Raw genomic sequence first — 25,136 nt, forward strand, 5'->3', positions numbered from 1 at the left:
TCACAATCACGTGCAGAGATAGTTGAGGTGAAAAATGTGAGTCACTTAGGAGTTCCCTGGTGGTCTGGTGACTAAGGCTCCAGCCTAACCATTTTGCAGAGTACAATCCAGCGGCATTAAGTACATTCACAGTGTCAGGCAATCATCACCACCATCCATCTCCAAAACTCTCTTCATTTTCCCCAGTTGAAACTCTGTCCAATTGAGCAAAACTCCTCATTCCCCTCCCCCACCCCAGGAGCCCACCCAACCCCATCCTGCATTCTGTCTCTGGGAGGCTGACTCCTCTTGGGACCTCCTAGAAGAGGAATCCGACCATCTTTGTCCTTTCATGTCTGACTTACTTCACTGAGCATCGTGTCCTCACATTTTGTCCACGTTGCAGCAAGTGTTGGAATTTCATTCCTTTTTCTAGCTGAGTAAAATCCTGTGAAACAGTGATTTCTCAGTGTCTATTTTGTGAGAGACCCTTCCTCCCTCCTCCCAAGGAGACAGACAGAAATGAGAGTAAATGAGCAAATCGTGGCATAGGTTTACGGGGCCAACTCAGCATTGTGTTACCTGGAATTTTGTCCCTTCTCCCCTTCTGAGAGTCCAGGGGTACCTGGGATCCCTAAGCAAGACCCTAAGATGCAAGAACCTCAAAATGTCTTCCCAACAGCCCAAGGAGGCTCTGATTCCACTTACTGTAGATTTAGTGTTATCCATCATTTTCTAAAAATTCTCTGGAAGCGGTGATTCTTCAGGGGTGTTCCTGGTTACCTTTTCTTCTGTGGGCTGTTCAATTACAGCAGAATCCATCTGACTTCAGGCAGGACCTTGGGTCACAGGAACAGCCTACCAGCCACACCAGGACACTGGACAAAGGCTTTGTCTCTGCGTTCATCCCCTGTTTGTATGTCCAGATAGATCATAATTGCCGAGGTGGAGTTCACTGGGTGTAGAAATGCCGGGAAGCACTTGCCAGGGACCGTGGAGGCCTCAGTTTACGATTTTCACCTTTGCCAAACAGGTGTTGGTATATGAGCGACAGCTTGGTCACCTGTGCCTGCCATGATAACAGGCACCGTCAGCCATTTACCATCTCCACGTCAGGACGTCTGAGATCACCGAGCACATGGCACCACCCAGTCTCTGTGCTGCTCAGAACCAGAATCCCAGCTACTTTCCTCGAGTGACATAGAGAAACTGGGGGATGGGGAGGGGGTGCACTGGGGACCCAGGAGCCAGACCTGGAATGCCAGTGGTCAGATTTCTTTTAAAGGCTGCTGTTTGTCTTAGAGCAAAGCTTTTAAATGTGGCTTTCACCCTAAGAATAAATAAACTAGCCAAGCAGCCCATCCCAGGTAGGCTTGACTTCCATGGTGGATTTGTCAAAAAAGAGGCAGCAGAAAATCAGCCTAATTAATGACAGCCTGGCTTTCTAAGAGCTGCATCTTTCCATCCGTGGGGGAGAGATCAGTGGGTACCGTGCATCCAAATGTTCAACACTTTTTTTTTCCCCGTCCATATTTTTATTTTTGGCTGTGCTGGGTCTTTGCCGCTGCTCAGGCTTTTATCTCGTTGCAGCGAGGGGGGCTGCTCTCCAGTCTCGGTGCTCCAGCTTCTCACTGTGGTGGCTTCTCTTGTCCCGGAGCACAGGCTCTAGGCACGCACGCTTCGGTAGTTACAGCGCGTGGGCTCAGTAGCTGTGGCTTGCAGGCCCTAGAGCAGTGGCTCAGCAGCTGTGTTGCACAGGGTTAGTTGCCCCATCGCATGTGGGATCTTTCCGGACCAGGGATCGAACCCCTGTCCCCTCCATTGGCAGGTGGATTCTTAATCCGCAGACCACCAGAGAAGTCCTTCAATACATATTTTTAAATTAAAGAAGGCAAAAGTTACATTTGCACTTTTTAAACAGTAATTCTAGCATCACATTCTTTTTTAATAATTTGAAATTATTTTAATTTCAAATTTCTCTTGGTCTCTTGTGTTCAACATCCTTTCCACTCGACACCCAGTCTGCTGCTAGATTTCTGGTTTTGTTGTTGTTGTTTTGTTTTTTATTATGTGTATGTATGTATTGTGTTTAGGGGGTGTGTGTCCAAAATCCGGTATAATCATGACTTCAAGCATAGTTTTAATAGATGAGTACTCACCCATAGATTGGGACCTTAAAGTAACACACAAGGCACTGCTAGTAACAAGTGTGAAAAAATTATAGATTTGAATCGGGTCGTCTTGTGAGTATATCATGGGCTTTCATTTATCAAATATAACTGGCATTGGACATTGGACTTCTTAATTGTCAGTGTCCTTATTTATCAAGATGAAGATAAGATTGCCTACTTTCACACTTACTGAGAGGACTGAATGAAGTCACATATGAGTAGAACACATTCAAGTTTATGATCTGTGGCAGGGTTGGGGGGGATACGTTGCTATCCACAGTAATATCCCAACCCTGAAATTAACAAGCTGATGAGCACAGACAGCCCTGCTGGGCCCCTGGCGTGTGTTCGGTTGGTTTCCGATCACCTTCTACTATAGGATCAGAGTCTCAGATTCTGTTAGCAATTACGAGCATCAGAGACCCCGTGGTCTCCACGTCTCAGAATCACCCTGACAGCTGGTCTCAGATTAATTACAGTCGCGTGTGTGATGTCGGTACAAGCTCCCTAGTCCGTGATGCTAAGATCCTCTGTGGCGGATATAAGCTGGTCCTTACTACCTGCCCCCTCTCCCCACCAAGGCAGAAAGGGTCTGGAGTGGGGGAGTTGCCATTTTGTTGGTGTTTTACCCAAGGAGAAAATCGTGTGAGATTTCCACACTGAACAGTCACAGTGGGGACACACTTCCTGCCCTCCAGACCCACGGCTTCAGCCAATACAGTAAGAGAACCAGCTTGCCATTTCTAGAAGGATCCCCCCCTCCTCCTCCAGGGTATAAAAACAGCACAGAGCAGCCGGGTCTCAGCGCCCAGAGCGTGACCATGGGGAACGGGCATTCCAAGAGCGGTGACAGGGAGGGCGCACCCCGCAGCCGCCCTGAGCTCTCTTTCTACGGCTCTCTCCCCAGGAAGTGGAGCGAGAGCATCTTCCTGGACAACGAGCTGCTGACCTCCAAGATCCTGTCAGCGCTGCGGCCCCAGTCGGAGCAGGGCCTCCCGACGGGCCACCTGCACTACCCCGCCCACTTCCTCAGCACCCACTCTGTCTTTGCCTCCGTCGCAGCATCCCTGAAGGAGCACCCGAGGGCCACCCTCCTGTCCGATGGCAGCCCGCACCCGACCAGGAATGTCGGCATGACGGTCTCGCAGAAGGGGGGTCCACAGCCAGCACCCAGCCCAGCGGGAACCGGGACGAGACTTGGGTGAGTGGGGTACCCCCTTTGCCACCAGGGGCTGGTGAAAGGAGGGAGCCGGTAGGTGGGGAGGCTTCCCCAGGGACCCCTCAGACAGCCTCTCTAGAAGGAGACCCTCGGCAGGACCACACCACCCAAAGGCAAGATTCCCATTAACACCTGCCTGGGAGATTCACTCCTCTTCTTTTTCAAAAACGGTGTGTTCTGCACTGTTACGTTTTAAACGGATAACCAACAAAGACCTACACTATAGCACAGGGAACTCTGCTCAGTGTTATGTGGCAGCCTGGATAGGAGAGGGGTCAGGGGGAGAATGGATACATGTATATGTATGACCGAGTCCGTTCACTGTTCACCTGAAACTATCACAACATTGTTAATCGGCTGTACCCCAACACAAAATAAAAAGTTCCAAAGGGAAGGGGGAAAACAGGTGTGTTCTGGGGTCCCCAGCCATTTGGAGCCAGTTTGCTTCCTGCTCTTAAAGGACCCTTGGACAGGGCTCCTTTCTGTCCTGCAGACCAGGCAGGAAGTCTGCTGAGGTCGCTGCGGAGTCTGTATCCTATTATTTGTGCTTTAGACTGGTTTTCCTAGGGCTTCGAGGTGGTTCTCGAAGTGTTGCGTTCAGCAGCGTTCAAGTAGAAAACCTCATGTTAAAAAAAATGTCGCTGCATGAGTCGGTGGGACAAGAAGCTGATCTTCTTTGCCCCTAGAAAGGATTCTCCCTCTAGTCTAGACTGGGAATGAAGCTGTGTCCACCCTGCTCTGGCTGGAAAGAATTCTGGGGATTCCAGAGGGCACCAGTGGCTAGGAAAGGAAGCATTTAATTAATACACCTGTAGAGTGTACTTGGGTGGCTTCCCTGATGCTCAGATGGTAGAGAATCTGCCTGTAATGCAGGAGACTGGGGTTTGATCCCTGGATCGGGAAGATCCCCTGGAGAAGGGAATGGCAACCCACTCCAGTATTCTTGCCTGGAGAATCCCATGGGCAGAGGAGCCTGGTGGCTACAGTCCAGGGGGTCGCAAAGAGTCAGACACGGCTGAGTGACTAACACTTTCACTCACTTTTTCATAGAATGTACTTGAACATTAAATTAGTTTTGGTGGCAGATACAGAGAACAAACTAATGGTTGCCAGTGGGGAGAGGCAAGATAGGGGCAAGGAATTAAGAGGCACAAACTACTACATACAAAAGAGATAAGCTACAGGGATGTATTGAACAGCACAGGAGATATAGCCAATATTTTATAATAACTATAAATGGAATATAACCTTTAAAAGTTGAGTCAAAAAAATTGTGATTCACTGTGTTATACACCCATAACGTACATAATATTGTACATCAACCATACCCCCTCCCCCTCAAAAAACAGTTAGTTTGATGGAAGAGCTTGTCATGTCACATTCACAGGTAGTCTCCTAATTTTAAAAAATGATCTGTGACAAGGACTTCCCTGGCAGTCCAGTGGTTAAGACTGGGCGCTTCCATGGCAGGGGGTGCAGGTTCAGTCCTGCTCAGGGAGCTAAGATCCCACAAACCATGCAGCACAGCCAGAAAAAGGAAGAAAAATAAAGATTTATGACAGAGTTAAGCCTTATATTGACACCCAGAAAGTTCTCAAATAGTATCTAATCAAATCAAGTAACAACCTGGTTTGCTCTTATAGACTGTTTGTATGTATGTGTGTGTGTGTGTGTGTGCGTGCACGCGCACGCTTAATTCAAGTTTTTTAAAGTTGTTTTTATGTCTGTTTAGACCACTCACAGGAGAGATGGATGAAACTGATGCACTGTTTCCAAAGGTCAAGCAGGTGGCCGATGACTCTCTTTTTCTTACATCTTCCAGCACTGAGCCCGTCTTTATAGAAGGTACCGTCACCGTGATCCTTCCCCAGGTGTCGCGTGGGCTCCAGTCCCTGGGAGGCATCAAGACCCACATGCAGGCACCCAGGGGACGAGGGTGGGGGGTAGCCCCTGAGCCAGCCAGGCCCCAGCCGCCGAGCAGTCAGCCTCCTGTCCTTCCCTCAGACCCCTACACTGCCTCGCTGAGAGGCGAGGTCGATGCAGACGCCCACGAGTTCGAGGCTGAGTCCTGGAGCCTCTCTGTGGACCCCGAGTATGTGAAGAAACAGAAGAGGGAGGTGGTGAAAAGGCAGGATGTGCTTTATGGTAAGGAGGCCTGTGTGCCTTCTCTTTCTTCTTCTTTTCTCTTTTTTTTTTTTTTTAATTGATTCCACTGGGGAGCCGGGGCTCCACTGTCGACCCTCCCTGAGACCACGTGGCCCCCTCCACTTGCTCCCCTCATCCTAGGGCAGCTGGGCCTTCCAGGCCAGAGATGGGGTGGCCGGGCAAGACTTTGTGAGAATCAGTCCCCAGGGAGGGGAATGGCCCAATGCCCAGCCCTGAGTCATCCCCACCTTGCTGGTGACCCCGAGGGAGAAGACCACCCAGGCCCATCGCAGCCATCCCCAGTCAGATGGCTGCAGACAGGCCTGGACAGAGCTGCAATGGGGGCTGTGAAGGCGGGTCTGTCCATCTGAATGTGACCGTAACACTGGCTCTCAGGGGGGCACCCCTTCACAGTAACCATCAGAGAAGCTGGCCGTGAGCAGCCACTCTCCTGAGACCGGATGTCATGGTCACCATGGAAACCATAGCTCCCAGACACTGCCCAAACCTGGGCTGGTGCTCCCGGCAGGTCCCTCCAGGGCCCCTCCCTGCAGCTCAGTGGTGTCCACTCATCTCCTTCCACGTTTTACACACTTAGCTCCCTGCCAGGGCCAGAACAAGTCGGGGTGTGGGCAAAGAGGAGAGCCCGGGTCAGCCAGTGGTCCTACAGACAGAGACGGTGGGGGGTGGGCAGTCCACCGCTTCCATCTGGACAGCCCTTTGCCTTGCTGTCTCCACTTCTGGACAAGCACAGAGTCCTTCCAGCCCCGTGGCTGGCAGCCCTGGAATGGGCCGATGCTGTTAAGCTTTTCCTTAAACTTTTTATTTTATATTGGACTATAACTGATTGACAGACTTTTCTGATGGCTCATTGGTTAAGAATCTGCCTGCCAAGCAGGAGACGTGGGTTTGATCCCTGGGTTGGCAAGATCCCCTGGAGAAGGAAATGGCTGGCTTACCCACTCCAGTATTCTTGCCTGGGAAATCCCATGGACAGAGGAGCAGAGCCTGGCGGGCTACAGTCCCTGGGGTCACAAAAGAGACGCAACTTAGTGACAACAGCAACAGCCAGTGAACAACATGGTGATAGTTTCAGGTGGACAGCATCAGGAATCAGCCGTCCGTATACATGTATCCTGTTGACTTCTGTTTCATCTCTGACAGCTTCAAGACCTTGAGTTAAACAACAGAAAAACTTCATCACAAAATCTAATCTTTCTTTGCTTTTAACGTGAATTAAAAATCCTCCCTTGAGCTTCGCTTTTCCCATCAGTTACAGTCTGGGGTGGGTCTCTGACACAGCACCAGCATGTGAGTTTCACATCCCAGGAAGGGATGTCCATCAGAACAGCCTTGTTTCAAACAGCCTGAAAACGTCTTCAGTTGACATTAGACAGAAAACCTTCCTGTGAAGTTGAGGTCTCGGCACACATCCAGTCCTGCCTTTTCTGGTGTCTGTCCACCTCCTTAAGCTGGGTCCTGGGCAGTGCTGGGCCAGGGAGGATGGGAGGCGTGGCCCCTGGGAGGTCAGACCACCATGATGAGGGCTTCAAGGAAAGCTGAGAGGCCAGACTGGCCCATAGTGAGACGAGGGAGGGCCCAGCTGGGGTGTCGACCTGCACCGCTAATTCCCGCATCCCTGTCCCCTCAGAGCTGATGCAGACAGAGGCCCACCATGTGCGGACGCTCAAGATCATGCTCAAGGTCTATTCGCGGGCCCTGCGGGAGGAGCTGCAATTCAGCCCCAAGGCCGTCAGCCGCCTGTTCCCAGGAGCAGATGACCTGCTGGAGGTGCACGGCCACTTCCTGTGTCGGCTGAAGGAGCGCCGCCTGGAGTCACTAGAGGAGGGCAGTGCCCGCAACTACGTCATCCGGAAGATCGGGGACCTCCTGGTTCAGCAGGTGGGTATGGCCAGGCCCACCCCCACCCCACTCTGTCCTTCTGTTTGCTGAGAGCCCAGCCCCCGAGGACAGTGGTCCTGGCCTCTCACAGCTGCCCATCTGAGGCAGGGGAGCTCAGAAACACAGAGGCCTGAACAGCAAACATGCTTGTCAAGATGCCGTCCAGTGTATATGCTGTGCTTTTGTTTGGTTGGTTGGTTGGTTGGCCAGTTTTTACTTTTTTTTTGGTCTTGACACCTGCATGGTGTTTGGACCACTGCCGTGGATGGCAGGGCCATTGACCCCAAACTGACTTTTGAGTGGACTTCTGAGCCGAGCCCGAGATTGACAGAGGGGACCCAGGACCCCTCATCTGCCCTCGAAGCACCCGGAGCAAGCAAGTCACCTAACTAAGGAGAAGATGACCCTTTCATGAAAAGAAGACCCTTTTCACCTCTGAATTTTTTCTAACATTCTCTCGCTTAAATGTATTCCTCCTGGTCGGATTTTGGGGTGTTTTACAAGCGCCTGTGACATGCAGAAGTTTTCTCCTTTGCCCTTTCGGTGCCCTGTTAATGAGACGCCATGTGCTGAAGCATTTTGTTTGGGGCCAGCAAGCCAGACAAGAGAGTGAAACCCCAAGTCAGGTCAATCTGTGGTTTAGCAGACTCAGGCAAACGAGACAAAGACCTTCTCCAGCAGTTTCCATGTTTCCCCTAGTAACAGGTCCACACCTCTCCTCAGTTTTCAGGTGAAAACGGAGAGAGGATGAAAGAAAAATACAGCGTCTTTTGTAGCGGCCACAACGACGCCGTCAGTCACTACAAGCTGCTGCTGCAGCAAAACAAGAAATTTCAAAACTTGATCAAGGTAAAAAAAAAATAATTATCTCTTTATATTAAAAATGTATTCTTTTTGCAGTAGGTAGGTTTTTTGGTTTGTTCATGGGGAGCGATTTTTTTTGTTTTTCCCACAAAACTGTAGGCATTTGGAGAGCTTTATAAAGGACTTGTTACAACCAGTGATTTTCCAGGTTCTGCCTCATTTTTAACCACAGAATCATTCAGAATAGGGCCATGAAAGCTCTGGAAAATCCCCGGGTGTAAAGCATAGCAGGCGTGGTTTTTGTTTCCACCACAGCAGGGTGGCCCCTGAGCTGCCACTCAGTGGGTGACCACCATCCCTCAGACTGTCGAGGGGACATGAGTGTCATCACACGGGGCCTCCCTGCCCCTCCAGAGCCACCTCCCCTGCCTCAGATGTTCTAGCAGATACAAGGCCTCCAAGCCTTTGCCCCTCTCTGTCCTCCGCCCATCTGCTCCCCGCTCGTCCCCATCAGCCCATGGAATGACCCACACCTGTCTTCTGCCTGACAGCATGTGGGTGCTCAGGGCCCAGGAGCCAAGACCCCTGCCTGCCGCGTCGGGAGAGGTGCTCCCGGGCCAAGGCCATGGGCTGCTGTCAGCGTGTGCCCTGCAGCAGTACAGGGCCCCAGAACAGCTCCCTGCCTGCAGCCTGTGCCCCAAAGTGACACCCAGTAAATAACGGTCTAGAGTGAAGGGCGGAGAGTCATTAAATTTCACTCCATTTTCCCGGCAGCAGACCGATGGGACAGGGAGAGGGTCGTCTAGTGGTCTGAATTCATCTGGTGATGAGCATGGGGCCAGGCTGCCTGACATCCTGAACCAGAAGCCCCTTGCAGGTGGGGGTTTTGCATGAGACAGAAGGAAACAGAGCCAAGTCTCAGGTCTCTGTCCCATCCCCTCCCATCCTCTTACGAACTGGCTCCCGGGACCTCCCTGGCGGTCCAGTGGTTAGGACTCCACACTTTCGATGCAGGGGGCGCAGGTTTGATCCTAGTCAGGGGAATTAAGATCCCACATGCCACCATGGCACAGTCAAAAATACAGTGGTTCCTGGCCTTCCTAAAACACAAACCAGAGCAGTGGGGACAGACAAGCAGAAGGAAGCACGGGAAGCTGCCCTCAGCCCCCACCAAGAAGCGGCTCCAGTGGTTAGGACTTGCCACTTTCACTGCTGTGGACCTGGATTCAATCCCTGATTGAGGAACTAAGATTCCGCAAGCTGCACAATTCAGCCAAAAAAAAGAAAGGATGGCTTCAGATGATTGCCTCTTTGGGCTCTTAGCCAGAGGCATGCACCAGCAGCCACCAGGGAGCTGCTGCAGGGACCACAGGCCCAGCTGCATCAGAAGGCCTCATCAGCCATCCGCAGTGTTAGGGTCTGCACGTGTGTGTGTGGACAGCTCTCCGGTGATTCCCAAAATCCACACCAGCTGGTTTCTTCCTCATGGCTTTTGCAGAGCCCTGCATTTTACAGCAAGTGAGTCAACCTCTGGCTTCTTGGCCTTTCTGTATACAGCAGGCACTCCTTGCCTGCTTTTTTAAATTTTTTATTTGGTTAGTTACTTTTGGCTGTGCTGGGTCTTCGTTGCTGCATGCTGGCCTTCTCTAGTGGCAGGCGGGAGCTGCTCTTCGCTGCAGTGCACACGCTTCTCACCGCAGTAGCTGCTTTTTGAGAAGCACAGGCTCTAGGGCGCCCGGGCTTTAGTAGTCACAGCATGTGGGCTCAGTTGCTCCACGGCATGTGGAATCTTCCCGGACTAGGGTTCAAATTGGTGTCCCCTGCATTGCAAGGTGGACTCTCAACCACTGGACCACCAGGGAAGGCCGGTTCCTGCTTTCGAGTGTCTGGAGAAACAACAAAGAAAAGGTCCCCATGAACTGATAAAGGAAAGGGTCCCCAGCCCCCCGTGTCCCACCGTGAACAGTTTGGCAGGAAACATGTCCACACGGCATGGCTTTTGTCTTCTCCATTTCACAGAGAATCGGCAACTTCTCCATTGTGAGGCGGCTCGGTGTGCAGGAATGTATCCTCCTGGTCACCCAACGCATCACCAAGTACCCCGTGCTGGTGGAGCGAATTATCCAGAATACAGAAGGTATGCCAGCCCTCCTGCCTTGCCTGTCCATGCTGGGTGGGGAGGAGGGTCTCGGTCTCCCCGCCCCCTGTCCTAATGGTGGATTAGACAATCTACTCTGCAATCTGTCCTGGATTCAGCCGGGCTCAGCAATCATTAATTGAGCTCCCACCTTGTGGACTCTACCCTCCCAGTGGCTGGGATTTCCAACTTGAGAAACACAGGGTGTTTGGTCTCCCCTGCCTGCACCCCCTCCCTTCAGTTCCTGCACAGTCTCGACTAGAACAGTCCCCAGTCAGTATTGGAGAGTCAGTGGAAGGGTGCAGGCTGTGTTCTGGCTAAGGTCACTCTTGGGGGACCTCTGTGTCACATGCCTGGTGCCATGGAGGGCAGAGAAGATGAGCATGTAGCCCAGCCCAGGGTTCTCAGAGGCCAGGGCGGTCCTGACCGCACCTCCCTTGTTTTCTCCAGGGGATTTGGGCAGTGGGAGGATACAGGAGTCCCGCTGCCCTCGGAGTGGGAGGAGCCAGCCCTTGGTGATGGTTGGGGGACGGGGGTGGGAGTCTTTTATGGAGAGCTGGAGGGCAGGGGGAGGCTGGTTACCCAGGAGTGGCCAGCAGGGCTGTGCAGGGCCGTTTTAATCGCTTGACTTGCGCCTCAGCTTCTACATTCGACAAACGCTCTGTCTTGGTGTCAGCCAGGCGCTGGGCTGTTACCTTTATTTAGGAGAAGTGTTTACCTCTCAGGAGACTTGAGCTGGAAGGTGACTCTCGAGGCCGCTCTGAGCCGTGGCCTCGGGAGACACCTCCTCGACCCCATAGCCCGCCTGCCTCTGTCACGTTTGTGGATGCAGACCAAGGAAAGCGCTAACTCTGCTATGTGTGGTAGCTGGCTCCGAGGACCACAGAGACCTGACCCAGGCCCTGAACCTCATCAAAGACATCATCTCACAAGTGGACGCCAGGGTCAGCGAGTGTGAGAAGGGCCAGCGCCTCAGGGAGATCGCGGGGAAGATGGACCTCAAGTCCTCCAGCAAGCTCAAAAATGGGCTGACCTTCCGCAAGGAGGACATGCTGCAGAGGCAGCTCCACCTGGAGGGCACCCTCTGCTGGAAGACCACCTCTGGGCGCCTGAAAGGTAGAGCCCTGCCCCGGCCGCCTCTGCTGAGCGCCGCCACGGAGCGGTCAGTGCCGTCCTGGGTCAGCGGCACCATCTTGGCTTGGTGGATATCATCCTGGGTTGGTGGTACCATATTAGAGTAGTGGGTGCCATCTTGGATCAGTGGCGCCATCTTGGAGTGATGGCTGCCATCTTGGATCAGTGGCGCTATCTTGGATCAGTGGCGCCATCTTGGATCAGTGGCGCCATCTTGGATCAAGGTTACCGCCTTGGAGTGGTGGCTGTAATGTTCGAGTGGTGGATGCTGTCTTGGATCAGTGGCACCATTTTGGAGTGGTGGGTGCCAGCTGACACAGAGCCACCACTTTACGGCTAAAGGAAGGCTATATACTGAGTTGGGAGGAGAGCAGAATCAGAGCAGGAGCGAGCTGGAGGTGGCTGCAGGGGTGCCCCCGTCTCTAGTGATGGAGATGGTATGGTGCACACAGCAAGGGCCGCCAGGTGAAGAGGGCACAGCAAGTCACTGACTCCTGAGCAGAAACCCAGCATATCATGACCCCCTGATTCAGCAGGGAGTCAGGGTTCTAAACAACAGTAACAGGCCCCAGTGCGGGTAGAGGAGGCGACCTGCGTGTCCCCCCTGCTGCTTGGGGCGAGCTCCAAGCCCTCCTTTCCAGATCTGCTGTGCAGTTCCAAACCAGAGCTCGCTCAGGGCTCATCCCTGAGTGTCCTGTCCATTCCATGAGCCTCTGGAAACACCCATCGCCTGTCCTTTGGCCTCAGCATCTTTAAAGATTTCTGGGGAAGTGTCACAGGTGGCCAGATGACAGGAAGTGTCTGTTCTCCACATGAGCGGGTGAGCAGCGAGAAGATACAGTTTACAGCTGAGACCCCCTATGTGCCCAGCACCAAGGCAGGTGGCCGAGGCTCTACCCCCATGGGGCTCTAGTCAGTGGACAGACAGAAGTAAACTGGAAAACAGTGAAAAGCTCAGTACGTGCTTCAGAGGAACCCCACAGGCTTCAGTGCAGGAAAATTCCGTAAGGAGAGGGTATCTAACTTGGGTGGGGTGTCCTGAGCAAGCTCCCCGAGGAGGCAGTGTCTTCATTTCCCACAGCGCTAGTGCCACTGTTGGAGACACAGCTTGGGATTCACAACCCCGTGTACCAGCTCTGCCGGGCGGTCACCTCACGATGTCCCCAGAGGGACAGGGCTCCAAGCCTGCCACCACCAGGCAGCTCGGGCGCCTGGGGACGAGAGTATATCCGTGACAGGAGGCAGGATGCGAGGGTCCAGGGGGTTCGCTGTTAAATGTTGAAACCAGGAGAGGGGAGGGGAGGGGTCAAGTTGAAGCTGAGACACCCCCCGACACCGGGCTCCTGCAGAAGCATCATAGCACCTACTTAGCGCCACAGGGCCGAAGCCACCTGGGCTTCCGTCTGCCTGGCGGAATCCACACGGCCACAGGGACCCTGAAAGACATCTCCTTTCATGCTCTCCCTTTAGACGTCCTCGCAGTCCTGTTGACAGATGTGCTGCTGCTGCTCCAAGAAAAGGATCAGAAATACGTCTTTGCATCCGTGGTACGTGTCCTGTCCCTTCACTGCTCGAAACCTGCCTATGCGGAGGCGGCCGAGCGGCGGGAGCAGCCAGGGGGCTGCCTCAGTGCTGGGGCAGGGGGTGGCCTGAGAGCACGGTGGCTAGGGAAGCACACCCATTGGTACCCTGTCATCCCAGGCCCTCCCAGGGCCAGGAGGTGCCAGCAAGGCAGGAATAGACTTTGCCAAAACCAAGTCCCATGCAGTGGCCTGAGGGGGCCTCAGGGTCATGCCAAGGCTGCCCGGTCACCCCTGAGGACACGGCTCAGGCAGCCGCCATCTTGTGAGCTGTGGCTGCGTTGGCCGCATGGCCCACTGGTCCTAGAACAGCCACACTGCAGGAGCTCCCCGCTGGGGAGGACGTGGAGTCAGTCTGGGGTCCATCCACCCCACCTGGCTCTCGTCTACCAGAGTCGGCCTCCTCCCCCTCTCACCTGGGTTACCTGTGAATACCTACTGCTGAGTCCCCTGGAGAGGAAGAGGGACTTTGTCACTCAACTCTGGAGTCTCATCCCTTTCCCAGAGACTTAAACTGGCTTCTCAAGAAGTTTCCAGAAGTGGGTAGCGCCGTCACGCCCTTGATCCCAGCAAGCGCCATGCGTGCCGTGTGTTCATTCCCACGAGGGCGACACCACGTCTGCTGCTCCCCAAGTCCCCCACCTGGCCACCCTCTGTGTGTGCCTGGATCCTGATCATCACCTCTGCTCAGAAAGACCCCAGTCCTGTTGGGTCAGGGCCACCCCCCTCAGCCCTCACTTCAACTTGATCACCCCTTTAACGACACTGTCTCCACGTACCATCGTGTTTTCTGAGATTAGGACCTCAGCATATGGATTTCGCTAGGGTCAGTGGTGGCTGGAGACCAATTCAGCCCATAACAACCAGTTACAAGCATGCCTTTTACTGGTCAGTCAGAGCACTGCCTCTTGGGGGATGCCCAGAGATTAGGAATACTGCTTGGCTCTGATTGTTTGGGACACAGGTTTGGGAGGAAGATGTGTTTGTTACCATAGACCACCAGCTGTTATATTGCTGAGTTTTGTATAGCATACATGCATTAGCGACCATAAAACATCTTTTAAGCACATTGAACAGACACATGAAAAATGATGTGAGGATATCATCACCATAGTGCATTTTCCCCCCTAGATGGCAAAACCTTTCTGCCTTGAATTGGAGAATAAGCGGGGTGCACGCCCCCACCCCCGTCCCCTTCCCCTCCAGCTCGCGGTTCCACAGCCGTGGGGCAGCAGCAGGTACAGGGTCACCCTCCCTGTTCCCCTTCCACCCGTGCAGGACTCCAAGCGCCCCGTCATCTCGCTGCAAAAGCTCATCGTGAGGGAGGTAGCCAACGAGGAGAAAGCCATGTTTCTGATCAGCGCCTCCCTGCGCGGGCCCGAGATGTACGAGATCTACACCAGCTCCAAGGAAGACAGGAACACCTGGATGGCCCACATCCGGAGGGCCGTGGAGAGGTGAGGGGCCGGGTGGGCCTTCCCACCCCACGGCTGCACCCTCAGCTGTGTTGTCGTTGCTCAGTCACTCAGTCCTGTGAGACTCTTTGCGACCCCCTGGACTGCAGCCCGCCAGGCTCCTCTGTCCATGGGACTTCCCAGGCAAGAATACTGGAGTGGGTTGCCATTTCCTCCTCCAGGGCATCCTCCTGACGCAGGGACTGAACCCGCATCTCCTGCATTAGCAGGCGGTTCTTTACCACTGAGCCACCAGGGAAGCCCTTGGCTTCGGCAGCTGGCAAATTGGCAGAGGTCTAGAAGTGCCCGTGGGGGCGCCGGGGGCGCAGGCAGGCGGGAGACCCCTGTGCTTCTCCCCTCCCCCTCATTCCACCTCGGTGCTCTGTCTGTCCCTTCATCTGAGGGCAGACAGACAGCCCCACTGGGCTCCTTCCGACATGACTGACAGTGCGTGTCTCTGGGACAGGGATGCAGGGCTGGCAGCTCTAATCTTCTGCGTCGGTGGGCTGTCCCCCTCCCACGAAGCGGGCTGTTCTTTCCCCGCCAACCACAGACCCCAGCCCTGTGGCTCCATGTGATGCCTGGCTCATGGTCCTCAGATGGGGCCAGGGGTCTGGCCCCCATGCCCAGCCTGCTGCCTCTCTTTATACCCAGGAGCTTCCCTTAGTCTGCTCAGCCTCCCCTCAGTGCTCAGCTTCAGCTCTGCTGGGCTGCCAGCCTCCCGTGCCTGGGAGGCCCCAGGGAATGAATTGCCCCAAATAGTGTCCAGGGGTTTAAAACCTGTGGCCGGTTGTTTCCCAGCACTTGGAGACGGGATGCGTGCTGATGGCTGTCTCCCCCTCAAGGCTGGCCGTTAGCAAGCTACTCTCTCAGCTCATCAGAGATGCTTTCTTCAGTGGCTTCTCCAGGTGGACTTCTGCCAGCTCAGAGGCAGCCAGTCCCTGGGGTGCGCTCACCCATCCGTCCCCTCTCCCTACAGCTGCCCAGACGAGGAGGAAGGGCCCTTCAGCGAGGCCGAAGAGGAAAAGAAGGTGGTCGAGACGCGTGCTGTGAGGCTGAGGGACTTCCAAGGTGAGGGGGGAGGGAGTCAGTCCAGCCTCCACACCCATGGCCCAGCCCTCACCTGGTGACACGGTCCCAGGAGCCCTCCTGGGCCCAGTGGTGGCCCTTCCCTCCTGTCCCATGAGGGCTGGCCATGGAGCGGGTCACTGCCCACACATCCAGGGCTTGCACTGTGGGGTGGCCCATGCCCTGGGGCAGTGATCTTCCAGGGAGTGTGTGGGAAAGGGATGGGGGGCTCTGGGGTTCCTCCTGGGGTCCTTGCTCAGGAAGGGACTCGATGTGGTATCCCACGTCAAGTGTGTCATACCCTCCGGGTCCCTGTAAGAGCTGGGACCCCCATAGCCTCCTCCTGAAGTCGAGTGGATTCAGGCCATCCTGGTTTTGCAACCAGCCACACCGGCTTCCTCTTCCATCTGGATATTTTGTTAACTATGTTATCAAACCGTAGTTCACATACCACACAGGTCACCCATTCCTAATGTGCCATGCAGTGGCTTTTAGTCTATAACAAAAGGTGGTGCAACTGTCCGGACAGTTTCAGGCTGTTTTCATCACCCCAAAAAGGAACCCCATCCCCATTAGCCATCATTCCCATTCTTTCTCCACCCCTAGACCCTGGGAACCTCTGTCCTACTGTCTGTGAATTTAGCTATTCCAGACATCTCTTATCAACGGGGACATTTGTCCCTTTGTGACGGGTTTATCTCACTGCATGATGTTTTCAGGGTTCATCCGTGCAACAGACTCTTTGCTTTTTTAAAGCTGAATGACATTCCATCTTAGAGCTGGACCACATCGTGCTTATTCTCCTCCCCAGTTTTCACAGCTTCCTGTGCAGTTTCAGCGAGGTCATTGCCAAGAATAAGTCCAAGTACTCTGTGATCTCAGTCAACTCCCCTCTTCTCCCTTTCTTATCATGATCTTTATATTCAACTTAGATAACAGGGAAGCAGTAAGCACCTAAAATTAGGTGGCACGTATTTTATTTCTCTGTGTGGGGAGAGGTGGACGTTTGAGGGTATTCAGGAATAAAATTATTCAAAAGGAAGGGGAAATCCCCATGACCCCTTGCTAAGTATCATGCTAACATAGTGCTTATTTCACCCCCTCCTCACTCTTGTATTCCTGCCGAAGGGTAATAAAGTAGAGGCCTTGCCCAGACACATCTCCACAGACATCCAGGAATGTCTTGTTGTCACCCATTCCTGACGAGTCGTGGTGAATTAGAAATCGGTATCTTCTTCACTGAACTCTTCTTTCCCATCTTGGACCGAAAGCCAATCTCATCTTTCACACTGGAAGGTCAGGGACCCTCCCATCAAAGCTAGGATCGAGACAGGGCCCCCACCATCACCATCACCACCAACAGTATCTCCACCCTGGACTTTCCAACCAGGGTAATAATGGGAAGACACAGAAGTAAGAGATCACAGTTGCGGAAATTCCCTTGTGGTCCAGTGGTTAGGACTGCACACTTTCACTGCCAAAAGCACAGGTTCAATCCCTGGTCAGGGAACTAAGCTTCCACAAGCCATTCTGCACAGCCAAAAAAGAAAATAGAAAAGAAAAAATCACAATTGGAAGGGAGGGGGCAGAATTATTTTTTGCAGGTGACAGGATTATCTGCCTAGGAAATCTGATAGAATCAACTGGAAAACTATTGGAAATGGTAAGAGAACTAAATAATTCAGCTAAATAGGATGTGTGTATATATATATATTTATACTAGCAGTCACATGAGAAAGTCTAGTGAAATAAATCATAGTCACAGCAGCAAAAAAAGCTATAGGGACTTCCCTGGTGGTTCAGTGGTTAAGACTCCACACTTCGTTGCAGGGGACTCGGGTTGATATCCCTGGTCAGGGAACTAAGATCCCCCATGCTGTGAAATGTGGCCAGAAATAAAAATTTAAAAAGTATAAAACCCAGAGACTTGTAAGAAGGCTTTCAAGATCAGAAAACTAAGTCTTTAAAGGCTCTCGGTTTGTCCCAAACTAATCAATTTGGTCTGCTATGGCCCCCCCCACACACTCCCGCCATGTTTGATCTTTTTATAATTGAGGGAAGCAAGCAGGAGGCAGGGCCACACTCTTGCCTGTCTCTCAGGAATTCTGGATGAAGGGAGTGGTCCAGGACAGGATGAGGGTCAGCGGGAACACCGGAGGCCCTCCTGGCCCAGCAAGGCATCATGACAGCCGGTTCCTGGGGGAAACCACCCCAGAGGAGGCTGACCACCACCTCACGGCCGCTTTGCAGAGCGACTGAACAGGAAAGACCAGCAGATCGCCCAGAGCCTGAGCGAGAAGCAGCAGATCTACCTGGAGATGGCCGAGATGAGCGGGCTCGAGGACCTCGCCCTGTCTCGGCTCCTCTTCCGGGGAGGGGACCCTCCCGAGAACCTGCAGGGCGAGCTAATTCTCAAGTCAGCCGTGAGTGAGAGTGAGTAGCCACCAGCCCACCGCTGCAGCCCACCCTCATCCTTCCTGGGGCCTCCCAGGGGACCCCAGGCTGCGCACACAGCCCTGTGTGGCCTACAAGCCACCCCATCCTCGCCTGCTTCTGCCCACTTCTGTTCTGTTAGAGCTGGAAGGTCCCTGGACCGTTAAGGTGCCAGCCCCTCGCTGCAGACTCAAAGCACCATCTCACATTCACTCAAACACTCCCAGTGCCTGCCAAGCTCCAGGCCCCATGCTGGGCAGGGGGATCTCAAATTGACTGAGATGGTTCCTCTTCTTTCTGATAAGTGGATCACTGATGCTCTCCCCAGAAAAAGACACACGTACAAGTTTGGTGGGTCATTTTAGGGGCTCCTGGTCCCCGTAGCTGAGGGGTGCTGGCCAATAAGCGGCCTGCTTCCCAGAGCCATCAGAGTCCTTATGGAGCCCCTAGCATCTTCCACGCGGCTGCTGAGTCTGGTGCCAGGCCAGGGGGTTTGCCAGGCATGATGGCCAGTGCTTGTCCAATCTGACAGCACAGCCAGGGCTGCTCTTCCATCAGCCGGCAAGATAGACACGGCTCTGCCCTCCAGAACTTTCCATCAGAGTGAAGAGAACAGGCGGGAAGGGTCCCATGTGGACTCTCAGTCTTGCTCCCTCCAGCCAAGCTGCCATCTCCCATGTCTCTAGTCACCACTGTTCTGGGCCCTGAAAGCCCTTGTGTCTGGTGCCTCAGCCTAGAATATTCTCCCCACCTCCTCACCTGGCCAAAGTTTGTGTGTCCTCAAGCACCTTGTGTGACCACCCCTGCCCCCCCCCAAGGCCACCTCCTGTGTCTCCTGCCCGTCTGTGTGACCGTCAGCACACAGGTAGTGGCCATGCTGAGTTCCCTCCCAGACCCTCCACCTCCCACCCCACGGTCCCCTGAGATCCCACATCTCCTGTAGATTGGCGCGTCCTGGGCGCAGCACCTGTGCGGGGGTTGCCCAGGGTAGGGGGTAACCAACACCCCGTGAGGCCTCTGCCTGGGTCCCTGAATGTGGCTCTGAATGCCCAGGGCGGAGCCGTAGGGTGACTCGCCTCCCCTCCGCCCCCTTCCTTCCGCAGTTGAAGACATCCAGAGTTTCATCTGCAGGCGGCTGGGCAACGCCTACGGCCAGGCAGAAGACGGGGGCAGCGCAGGGAGCCCAGGCAAGGGTAAACGGTGCTGCCGCCTTCTGGGGACCCCGGAGCTCGGCGACCACGGGAGGGTGTGCCTTTCCCCGGCCTCTGGGCGTTTGCTCTTCAACATCTCTCTGCTGCTTCCCTCGACCTTCTGTAAACACCAGGGTCAGGTTTCTGGAACTTCCCAGGGCTTGTCAGTCATGTTCTGACAGCAACACCCAGGCCAGTTTCTGCGGCCCAGGTTCCCTACCCAGCCAGGGGATGGGGTGGGGCCGGGAGCAGGGTAGGTGGGACCCGAGGCAGCTCACACGCCTGGCTTGGTGTTTCAGACGGCAGTCTTCAGAGGAACATGTGCAGCAGTGACCTCAGCCCCCGAGACTGGCAGGGCCTGGTGAGCAGCCTGGACTTGAGGCCTGGAGACACCCAGGGGGCCCCCGAGGAAGCCTCGAAGGTGGTACGTTGCCTCCTTGGGATGTGCCTGAGCTCAGTACAGAGGCAGCCCATGTCCTTATAATTATCCTCTGAGGCCAAACAGCCTGTGCTTGGTTTGTCTGGTTTTTCCCTCTTGGGGCAAATAGCAGCCAGTGCTACCCTGCTCGGCAGTGACGAATAGTTAATGTGCAAATGGACGTGTGGGTTCCTCCTGCACTCCCCAGGAAGGGCAGGGTGGGAGGCTGCACAGGAGGGAGGCAGGGGAGGGGACCCGCTCAGGGCAGTGGCCTCATCAGTAGGTGAGAGGTACTAGGTGGGGACCACCAGCTGTCAGTCTACACAGGTGTCCACCTTCCACGGATGTGACGTCACTGGCTGTTCCTCTCTTTGGCTCCTAAGGCCCACCCTTGCCAAGCACTGGTCTCAGAGTACCAGCTCTGGGCTCCTCAGAGCCTCGCACATGATGGGCCCACATCCCCACACCCTTCTACCTCCCAGGAACCACCCTTCGGCCTCAATTCTCCAGACACCAAGGCTGGCACAAGTCAGATGAGCAGTGGGGGGAGCCGGTCGCATGCTAAGGGGATGTCTCATCAATAATAAGTGGGTCCCACTCAGGTCGGATTGGTCTTTAAAAGCTCTCTCTGTTGATGCTGTCTCCCCAGGCAGAGTCACCAGGTGCAGACCCTGGCCCCCACCCACCCGCGGTCCTGGAGTTGGAGGTAAGTGAAGGCTTGTGTGTCTGCGTCCCCACACCCACTCCCTGGGACCTGGCGGGGCTTCCTGCAGCGCCCAGTGGCCCTGTCCCTCTCTCCACAGCTCGTCCAGCGGATCCAGACGCTGTCCCAGCTGCTCCTCAGCCTCCAGGTACGGGGCCTTTGGGGAGCCGCGGGCCACATGTGCCCTCCTCCTTCAGGTTGAGGCTGGGGGCTAGGGGACAGCCAGGGTCTTCCTAAAGCTGGCCTTCCCCTCCCCTCCCCCAGATGGTCATCGCCCAACAGGACAGCTACGTGGAGATTCAGAAAGCAGCCATCCAGGAGCGCGAGAAGCAGTTCCGGCTGCAGTCGACACGCGGGAACCTGCTGCTGGAGCAGGAGCGGCAGCGCAACTTTGAGAAGCAGCGGGAGGAGCTGGCGGGCGTGCAGAAGCTGCAGGGCCAGCTGCGCCTGGAGCAGCAACGCTGGGAGTGCGAGCGGGAGCAGCAGCGCCGGGAGCTGGACCAGGCCTCGGCGCGGCTGCAGCAGCGTGAGAGTGAGTTGCTGCGGCTGCAGGAGCGGCTGAACCAGGAGCGCGAGGAGCTGGAGCGCCAGCGCCAGGCCTACCAGCACGACCTGGAGCGGCTGCGCGAGGCCCAGCGCGCCGTGGAGCGGGAGCGCGAGCGCCTGGAGATGCTGCGCCGGCTCAAGAAGCAGAACACAGCGCCCGGGGCGCTGCCGCCGGAGGCACTGGCGGAGGTGAGTGCGGGCCTCAGGGTGCCTGTGCCTGAGAGCCTGAGTGTGCACGTGCGTAGGTGGGTGCGTGCCTGCGTTTTTGGGACAAGGGAGGAATGTTGACTGCATCAGGCCTAAACCAGGCTCTATGCCCAGATGGGACCCTCCGAGCTAAGAGGCTTCAGTTAAGCTGCACCTGGCCTGGGAGGTGGGCAAGCACGCCAGGTCCATCCGGCCTCCAAAAACCCCACCCCTACGCTGGAGCCTGAAAAGTGTGGGCGGGGCTGGTGCATGGCACCGTGCTGATCCGCAGGGCGTGGGCCCTCCTCGGCACCCCAAGAAGGGCTTCCAGCAGGAACAACAGTGTTGGGACCCGTCCTGTGTGGCTTTTTCAGACCCAGCCTCTAAGCCACACTCCCAGCTTCAATGGGAACGGGCTGGATGGATCCATGACCCTGACCAAAGCACCAGGGCCCCGACCCAACTCGCTGGTGTCCATTGCGGGGTCCGAGTACGCCGAGCGCCCCGAGGTGGCCCGCAGGGACAGCGCCCCGGCCAAGAGCGACGTGCCCATCCAGCTGCTGAGTGCCACCAACCAGATCCAGAGGCAGGCAGCTGTGCAGCAGCAGATTCCCACCAAGTTGGCAGCCTCCACCAAGGGCGGAAAGGACAAGGGAGGCAAGAACCGGGGCTCCCAGCGCTGGGACAGCTCGGGTGAGTTGGGGCTTCCTGGCGCCCCCTTTCCCTCCCCTCACCTGGTGCCCTTCTGGCCCCTTACCTCCGGACCAGACACCGGCAGGAAACCTCAGCTGGTGATGGAGCTGAGGCCTGCGCCACACACACAACCACCTACCTGCCCCCAGAGACTTCACAACTCAGTTCCTGTTCCCACCTTGGCTCTCAAAACTGGGATCAGACACAAGGGAGCACCTTGGTGATTCAGAAACGGACCTCGGAAACCCTCGTGCAGAGGCGGGAAGTGTGCCAGTGACTGACGCTGCTTACTCCCCACTGAGTCCTTGCCCCAGAGCCAGTGTTCCCCAGTAGGAAGGCTCTGGGGCCCTCCTGGGGAACAGGGCCCGGGTCCCAGGACCCCTGGGCTGCAGCATCACAGAGCCTCTTGCCAAAGATTGAATGAGTCCAGGGGCCCCTCTGGTTCGCCAGGGGTGTCTGCTCTGGGTTTTGTCAGTGAATTAGGGGCTGTTGTCTGAGCAGCGTCCCTCCCTGGGAACCGGCACTAGAGGAAGTGTGGACGAGGAGTGGGGTGAGGCCCTGGGCCGAGGTCCGAGTGCTCCAGCACTGACAGTGAGACTGCAGACCTCAGCATTTTCCACCCTCTTTCAGCCTCGTTTGACCGGAGGCAGCCGCTGCTTCTCAACAAGTTCATGGGCAAAGAAGAGAACACCTCTCGGAACCGCCGCTCACTGAGTCCCGTCCTGCCCAGCTCCACGCCCCCGCAAGGTGAGCCAGCCCACCCAGCCTCCTACCCCCTGGCACCCACGGTGCCTGGCTGATGCTGACACCCACCATGCCATCTCTCTTCCAGACCCCAACCTCCCAGCCCCGACCCCAGGCCCAACCGACGTCCCCACCGAGTCTCTCCACCTCAAGGCCTGGGGGTCATCCTTCCCACCCGGGGCCCCATCCTCCACACCAGTCAACAAGGAAGAAACCGGCAAGGAAGACGTCATCTTCTTCTAGGGGGCATGGCTCGGGGTGCAGACCCCTCCCTGCACCGCCCCCTCTTCATGCTCTGTGGCCCCGCCCCACCCCCAGCCCACCCTCTCCCCTTCCCAAGCAGGCCTCCTCTGACATCTGCCAGGATGGGGGCAGGCAGGGCTAGCCTGCTGTCTTGAGGCTGCTCGCTCTGAAGGATTAGCAGTGGTGCCTGGGCAACTTTGTAAACCTTTTTTTTTAACATGAAAAGGAAAGTTTGTAATGGAAGGTTGAAGCAAAGCTAACCCACAGAGCTGCCATCTGCCATCATAGCGCCCCATTCCAGTAGAGGAGAGTCCCACTCCGGGCTCTTTCCAAGGTAGTGACCAGGGCCACCAGGAGACCCTGGAGCGAGCCACGATGGCACCAGAAGGGGCCCGGTGGGGTTGGCTCTGTCCACAGAATCCGGCCGAATTGACTTCTAAAGCAGAGACCCGAGTGGGTTCGTGGTGAACTTCTAGGCCAGGATGTGAGCCCACCCAGGGGTGGCACACAGTTCACCCAGGACAGAGGGCCACAGGGCAGGCAGGGTGGCTGAAGGGGTTGGCCGATGGCATGCCTGGTATGTCCTGCAGGTTCAGAAGTTCATCCTGAAAGGGGCTGACTGGGAGGGGACAGACCACCGCTCATTTTAATCTGGTGGAGGTTTTTAAAGCCTACTCTTGTCGAATTTGGTGCTTTCCCAAAGCGCCTCTCAGACTCAACGCCTGGGAAGCCAAGCCCAGGCCTTCCACCAGGGCTGGCGCGTGCCTGAGGGTCCCAGCCCCGGATGGAGAGTCCTCCTTCCCTGTGAGGTGGCCCCCAGCTGGCATCCCCAGTGGATGGGCAGATACTGGGGTGACACAGAGCGGTGGGAGCAGAGCTTGGAAGGGACCAGCGTGGCCTGGGCGGTCACTGTTGGCAGCAAGTGCACAGAAGGCCGCCTCACAGGCACCTCACGTCCAATGAGCTGTCACAGGTTGTCATCAGTCCCCCAGAGGAGGGTGAGGACCACCAGTCCAGCCTCATGGTGCAGCCGCAGGTGTTGGGGTGGTGCCGCGTGTGACAGTGGGCACACCACATTCCAGCTCTGGCCAAATGCAGGCTCAGGGCCAGGGAGCATTCCAGGCTTTTCCTGCAGCCCAGACTCCCCTGCAGAACCCAGTGTCCCGCCAAGCATTGGTGGGAAGACAGGGTCTGGGGTGGAGCAGGAGCCTGGGCACCACGGCCAGCAGTGCCAAGGAGCTGACAGCAGTCCTGGGGTGCTCCAGAGGAGCAGCGCCCCGCTCCCCCAGGACACGTCCGGCCACCCATGCCACACCTGCCACCACTGTGTTTGGTCCTGAGACGCATCGGAGCACTTTAGAAAAGCTGACTTCACATTCCTGTCCTGTCGTGGAGAGGACATTCCTGGGCCCCATGCCCCCACCCATGGGATCCTCTCTCACCCACCCAGGGGATTCCTGCAGGGCTAAGTTCGACGCCACATGGTGGGAATCGGCCAAGGAGGCTTCCAGGTGGTGCCTGCAGCGGGGCAGCACCATGGGCCCGTCCCACCAGGACCCCGAGGCCACCCCCAGGTACAGCCCAGTCTCGTTTGTAAAGTTAGGAGTTGAGCAAACATTCCTCCTTCCGCGGGGTCTGTGCACATCTTTGTCATTGTGACCATGACCTTAGTCAACCCGACGATCCTTTTTTACAGTGATAGCAGCATTTCCTCACTGGGGGTGATGTCTGAACCGCTCTAGAACTTAAGACCTGACTCTAGCAATAAACGTGTCTAAGGGGAGCTGACCGGAGTCACTTTCTTTGGGGTTTTGTTTTAGGATAACCTGCCCGAACTTCAGTGCTGCAGTCTGCATGGCGGGGGGCAGGGGCACTCAGACCCTCTGTTTTGCTAGGACCTTGGGGAGCCCTGGACACCAGGCCCAAGGCCTGCTTGATGACCAGGCTGTGATTCTCCACCTCTCCTTGGGGGGGGAGTGTAGGGAGGCAGGGACATGTCCCGGGCCAGTAACAGCCCTCACCCCCACCCCCACTTGGCATCAGCTCAGACTAGTGACAGGATGGACCGCACAGACAACCCAGGCCAGGCAGCCTGCTATGGTCCCGGTGAGGAAGCCCCAGTGATTCCACCTGGACAGTCAAGGCTGGAGGCAGTGGCAGTGCTGAGGTGGCTGTGGGGGCCCCCTGTCTCCTGCGCTGGCTGGGTCCCCACCCATTTAGGCTGCCCCCCCCACCATGGTCCCGGGATGTCAGCCTCCTCGACAAGGGGGGACTGTACTGGTTTCCAGACCTGTCAGTCTCCTTCCTCAAACGAGCCTAATTTGCCATACACATGCTCCCCCACATCCCACGAAAAAGCTGTTGATGCCCCTGGGCTTGATCCCCTG

At 55.8% G+C, this 25,136-nt stretch overlaps 1 protein-coding gene across 1 annotated transcript in view; it reads left to right on the top strand.

The window, feature by feature from the left end:
- ARHGEF18 (Rho/Rac guanine nucleotide exchange factor 18) overlaps window positions 1–24,513 on the top strand; it is an 88,002-nt gene extending 63,489 nt beyond the window's left edge. The window contains exons 11-29 of the mRNA XM_052642524.1: window positions 3,213–3,351; window positions 5,102–5,214; window positions 5,374–5,514; window positions 7,166–7,416; window positions 8,140–8,265; window positions 10,240–10,357; window positions 11,225–11,473; window positions 12,962–13,038; window positions 14,350–14,528; window positions 15,505–15,596; window positions 17,844–18,026; window positions 19,130–19,219; window positions 19,516–19,640; window positions 20,284–20,340; window positions 20,438–20,485; window positions 20,602–21,072; window positions 21,444–21,762; window positions 22,393–22,509; window positions 22,595–24,513. Coding sequence (XP_052498484.1) covers window positions 3,213–3,351; window positions 5,102–5,214; window positions 5,374–5,514; window positions 7,166–7,416; window positions 8,140–8,265; window positions 10,240–10,357; window positions 11,225–11,473; window positions 12,962–13,038; window positions 14,350–14,528; window positions 15,505–15,596; window positions 17,844–18,026; window positions 19,130–19,219; window positions 19,516–19,640; window positions 20,284–20,340; window positions 20,438–20,485; window positions 20,602–21,072; window positions 21,444–21,762; window positions 22,393–22,509; window positions 22,595–22,749 — 3,050 coding nt within the window. The 3' untranslated portion in view covers window positions 22,750–24,513. The remainder of the gene's footprint in view (window positions 1–3,212; window positions 3,352–5,101; window positions 5,215–5,373; window positions 5,515–7,165; window positions 7,417–8,139; window positions 8,266–10,239; window positions 10,358–11,224; window positions 11,474–12,961; window positions 13,039–14,349; window positions 14,529–15,504; window positions 15,597–17,843; window positions 18,027–19,129; window positions 19,220–19,515; window positions 19,641–20,283; window positions 20,341–20,437; window positions 20,486–20,601; window positions 21,073–21,443; window positions 21,763–22,392; window positions 22,510–22,594) is intronic.
- Window positions 24,514–25,136: the final 623 nt, after the last annotated feature.

This window comes from Budorcas taxicolor, chromosome 7 (genome assembly GCF_023091745.1).
Source record: "Budorcas taxicolor isolate Tak-1 chromosome 7, Takin1.1, whole genome shotgun sequence".
Taxonomy (NCBI): Eukaryota; Metazoa; Chordata; class Mammalia; order Artiodactyla; family Bovidae; genus Budorcas; species Budorcas taxicolor.